We start from the raw sequence: 5,129 nt of genomic DNA on the forward strand, positions 1-5,129 counted from the left end.
GATCGGTATACTTTAAGGTGGGTATTGGACCAATATTTTTGTATGTTACAAACATCAGCACAAACGTATAATACCCTCCCCACTATAGTGGTGTAGGGTATAACTAGAGCAGAACTAGAATACAACTAGAACAAAACTAGAACAGAACTAGAACAGAACTAGAACAGAACTAGAACAGAACTAGAACAGAACTAGAACAGAACTAGAACAGAACTAGAACAAAACTAGAACAGAACTAGAACAGAACTAAAACAGAACTAGAACTGAATTAGAAAAGAACTAAGACAGAACAAGAACATAACTAGAAATGAACTAGAACAGAACTAGAAAAGAACTACAAATGAACTAGAAATGAACAGAACAGAACTAGAACAGAACTAGAACAGAACTAGAACAGAACTAGAACAGATCTAGAACAGAACTAGAACAGAACTAGAACAGAACAAGAACAGAACAAGAACAGAACAAGAACAGTACTAGAACAGAACTAGATCAGAACTAGAGCAGAACTAGAACAAGAACTAAAACAAGAACAGAACTAGTACCAAACTAGAACAGAACTAGAACAGAACTAGAACAGAACTAGAACAGAACTAGAACAGAACTAGAACAGAACTAGAACAGAACTAGAACAGAACTGGAACAGAACTAGAACAGAACTAAAACAGAACTAGAACAGAACTAGAATAGTACTTGAACAAAACTAGAACAGAATTAGAACAGAACCAGAATAGAACTAGAACAGAACTAGAACTGAACTAGAACTGGACTAGAACTGAACTAGAACTGAACTAGAACTGAACTAGAACTGAACCAGAACTGAACTAGAACTGAACTAGAACTGAACTAGAACTGAACTAGAACTGAACTAGAACTGAACTAGAACTGAACTAGAACTGAACTAGAACTGAACTAGAACTGAACTAGAACTGAACTAGAACTGAACTAGAACTGAACTAAAACTGAACTAGAACTGAACTAGAACTGAACTAGAACTGAACTAGAACTGAACTAGAACTGAACTAGAACTGAACTAGAACTGAACTAGAACTGAACTAGAACTGAACTAGAACTGATCTAGAACTGAACTAGAACTGAACTAGAACTGAACTAGAACTGAACTAGAACTGAAGTAGAACTGAACTAGAACTGAACAAGAAATGAACTAGAACTGAACTAGAACTGAACTAGAACTGAACTAGAACTGAACTAGAACTGAACTAGAACTCAACTAGAACTGAACTAGAACTGAACTAGAACTGAACTAGAACTGAACCAGAACTGAACTAGAACTGAACTAGAACTGAACTAGAACTGAAATAGAACTGAACTAGAACTATAACTATCCATAAGTGAACAAGAACTGAATATATTTTTAATTTCATTACTTACCTGGTTTGTAGTGCAAAGTATAACCATGTAGAGGAGCAGTATCACCTTCATGAGGCTTCAATTTAACAGTCAAAGAATCGGTGGTAGTTGCAGACAATGTAACCTGAGGCGACATGGGTGGTGCCAAAACTATCAACTTATGTGTAATCGAATCCTTAGCAATTGGGTTCTCAGCATGACAGGTATAATCTCCAGCATCTTGTCTATTCACCGATTTAACTAACAACGAACCATCGGGTAAAACACGCATACGATCGTTGCCGGTAAATTCAACACCCTTAATTTTCCATGTTATATCGGGTTGTGGTGAGCCAACAGCGAGACAAGGCATTTTAGCATCTTCCTTAAAGGTGGCAGTGAACGTATCATCGAATGAGGCAATTTTAGCTGGTACTTGATCGCTGGGCATGGCCACAATACTCTTTGAGGGTTGTCCCTCACCAATGTTTGTACTGGCTGTAACCCAGAATTCATAGGGATTGTTCTTTTCCAATTCGGTGGCTTCGTAGCTCATTTGATAGTGGGGTACTTTTTGACTTTTGGGTTCTCCTTCGGCTCCTTCAACTTTAGTGTAGACAGTGTATTGTTGGATGATGCCGTTGGGTTGTGCTGGTGGACGCCATGAGACTAAAATGGCAGCATGTCCCATAACGAGAGCCTTAACATCGGTGGGGGCTTCAGGTACTGTTTTGGGAGGGGAAGAGAGAAAAAGAGCGATTTGTGTGTTTTACTTATTTACTTATTTTCTATTACTTACCATCTGGTTCAGTTTGGCAGTGTATGGCAGCGCTGCGTACACCATCTCCTCCGGCAGTGGTGGCTAAAACTTGCATAGTATAGTTAGTGTATTTCTTCAAGCCATGTAAAACGGTATCCGAGGAGGCAGTCTTCTTGTAATGACGTTTGGTTTCATCTTTTGGAAAAGAAGATAAGGAAATCAGAAGGGTTTTTGGAGTTTCCAAACGATATCTTCAAACTTGCTATACTTACCATACCACTCTTCACTGGGAGCATAAACAACTTTGTAGGTCTTAATAACACCATTGGCCGATTCTAAGGGAGGACTAACCCAGCTAACGCGAATTGTCTGAGAAGTCAAGGTAGTGCAAGAGGTATCACTGGGTGGTTGACTGGGTGTGCCTTCAGCAGTGAATTGTTTCTCTTCATCCGACAAGGGACCAGCACCGATCTTATTGAAAGCCTGGATGACAACAGAGTATTGAGTATAGACGCGTAAGTTGTTCAATTCCAAATTATGTTCTTTGCCTTCTTCGGTCACAAAATTAACAGTTTCAAAAACATACGAAGAGTTGGTGTTCGATAGTTTATAGCCGACGTAGTAACCCAAAATTTCACCATTCCACTCCGAACGTGCTGGGGGCTTCCAGGTGACACGGAGAGTAGTCTGATTAACAGGTTCAACTTTAATGTTTTGAGGCTTGCCAGAGGGAGCTTCTTCGGCGGTGATGATAGTAACAGCTTCGGAAGATTGAGAGGTGCCAATAGTATTCTCAGCCACAATGCGAATGTTGTAAGTAGTAGCGGGATTCAGTTTTTGGACTTGAGCTTCGGTAGTATCACCAGGAACCATAACACGATCAATTTCATCCCAAGAAGCGCGAGAACGTTTGAATTCAATAATATAACGGGTAATAGGAGAATTGCCATCGTAGGGTTGAGCCCAACTCAATTGTACCGAGCGTCCCGATTTGTCCAAAACTTTCAAGGCATAAGGCATTTCGGGTACTTCCTGGATAATCATATTGATACTAGCATCATCAGAACCGAAAGCATTAGTGGCAACACAAGTAAACAAGGCAGAGTCCGAACGTTCGGTACGCTTAATCGAAAGGCTAGACATGACACCGGTCGACAGGATTTCTTCGCGAATAGTATAACGATTGTCGTTCTTGGGGTCCAAACGCATATTATTCATGTTCCATAAAATACCAATGGGTTTTTCACCTTTAGCTTCGCATTGTAAGACAGCAGGTTCACCACGACGAGCAGTTTGGTTGCGCAATTTTTCAGTGAATTCTGGTGGAGCCTGTACACTAACCATTATAACAGCCGAGAGTCCAGAACCAATACCATTAATAGCTTCACACAAATAGTAGCCTTCGTTAGTCTTTTGAATGTTATCGATGTGTAGGGTGCCTTCTTCAACGCGAATATTGTCGTTTTTCTTCAAATCCTTATATTCACCGGGACTGTTACCTATTAAGAAAAATTATAAAATAATTCAATTTATTAAATTCCGCTCACAAAATAATTCTTAATTTGATATTTTAGTTTCTTTTTTATCCACTTACCCACAGCTTTCTTCCATGTCACTTGTGGCTTAGGGAAACCATCAGCTTTGCATTCAACTTTAGCATCGGATCCTTGAGCGAAAGCCTTATCGGTGGGTTCCAAAATCCATCTTGGTGGTACTGTTTTTATGTTTTAGATTTATTGAGAATTTTTTTGAGTGATAAAAAAAATAATACATTAATACAATATTCACTTGTTGTAATTGTTTAAAAATAAGTTTTGATTAAGCATGCGGTTTTATAAAATATTTGTAACGGACTGACCTGTGGACTGAAAGAGAAAAGGTAAAATAAAATGGTATCTTGATAATATACAATTTTTGAAAATATTACCAATGATGACAAAAGTGTAGTTTATAGGCAAGTATAGTTTAGTCTAGTATATAGTCTATATTCTAGTTCATAGCTATACTAATCTGTAGTCTTATCCTATAGTATAGTCTATATCTAGTCTAACAAGATTATGTATATAGTCTAGTTTATAATCTCGACTACAGTCCAGTCCATAGTCTATAGTCTATCTATACTTTATATATAGTCTAGTCAATATTCAAGTCTATAGTTTAGTCTATGGTCTATAATCTAGTCTATAGTCTAGTCTGTAGTCTACTTAGTCTAGTTTATAGTTTAGTCTTCAGTCTAGTCTACAGTCTAGTCCATAGCCTAGTCTATTGTCTAGTCTATAGACTTGTCTATAGTCTTGTTTATAGTCTAGTGTGGTCTATAGTCTTGTCTACAATCTAGTCTATAGTCTAATCTAGTCTTTGGTCTAGTCTATTGGCAAGTCTTTTGTCTATTCTATAGTCTAGTGTATAATGTAGTCTATAGTATAGTGTATAGTGTAGTCTATGATCTGGTCTTTAGACTAATCTATTGTATAGTCAGTAGCTTAGTCTATAATCCAGTCTAGTCAGTAGTTTGGTACATAGTCTATAGTCTACGCTATCAAGTCTATAGTCTAGTCTATAATCTAGTCTATATTCCAGAATATATTGTAGTCTATAGTCTAGTCTGTAGTCTAGTCTATATTTCAGTCTATAGTCCAGTCTATAGTCTAGTCTATATTCTAGTCTATAGTCCAGTCTATAGTCTAGTCCATAGTCTAGCCTATAGTGTAGTATATAGCCTAGTCTATAGTCCTGTTTATAGTTTAGTCTAGTCTATAGTTTGGTCTATAGTCTAGTCTATAGTCAAGTTTATGGTCAAGTCTATAGTCTAGTCTACAGTCTAGTCTGTAGTCTAGTCTATAGTCTAGTCTATAGTCTAGTCTATAGTCAAGTCTATAGTCTAGTCAATGGTCTAGTCTGTAGTGTAGTCTATAAAACTGAACTAGAACTGAACTAGAACTGAACTAGAACTGAACTAGAACTGAACTAGAACTGAACTAGAACTGAACTAGAACTGAACTAGAACTGAACTAGAACT

The 5,129-nt window shown here is 37.6% G+C and overlaps 1 protein-coding gene across 1 annotated transcript in view; it reads right to left on the bottom strand.

The window, feature by feature from the left end:
- The window catches only part of LOC124420485 (Down syndrome cell adhesion molecule-like protein Dscam2), a 121,501-nt gene that overhangs the window by 453 nt on the left and 115,919 nt on the right, over nucleotides 1-5,129 (bottom strand). Inside the window, exons 10-13 of the mRNA XM_046953374.1 lie at nucleotides 3,705-3,824; nucleotides 2,383-3,609; nucleotides 2,150-2,305; nucleotides 1,393-2,076 (exon numbers count right to left, since the gene is read on the bottom strand). Coding sequence (XP_046809330.1) covers nucleotides 1,393-2,076; nucleotides 2,150-2,305; nucleotides 2,383-3,609; nucleotides 3,705-3,824 — 2,187 coding nt within the window. The remainder of the gene's footprint in view (nucleotides 1-1,392; nucleotides 2,077-2,149; nucleotides 2,306-2,382; nucleotides 3,610-3,704; nucleotides 3,825-5,129) is intronic.

Source organism: Lucilia cuprina, chromosome 6, assembly GCF_022045245.1.
Source record: "Lucilia cuprina isolate Lc7/37 chromosome 6, ASM2204524v1, whole genome shotgun sequence".
NCBI classification, from domain to species: Eukaryota; Metazoa; Arthropoda; class Insecta; order Diptera; family Calliphoridae; genus Lucilia; species Lucilia cuprina.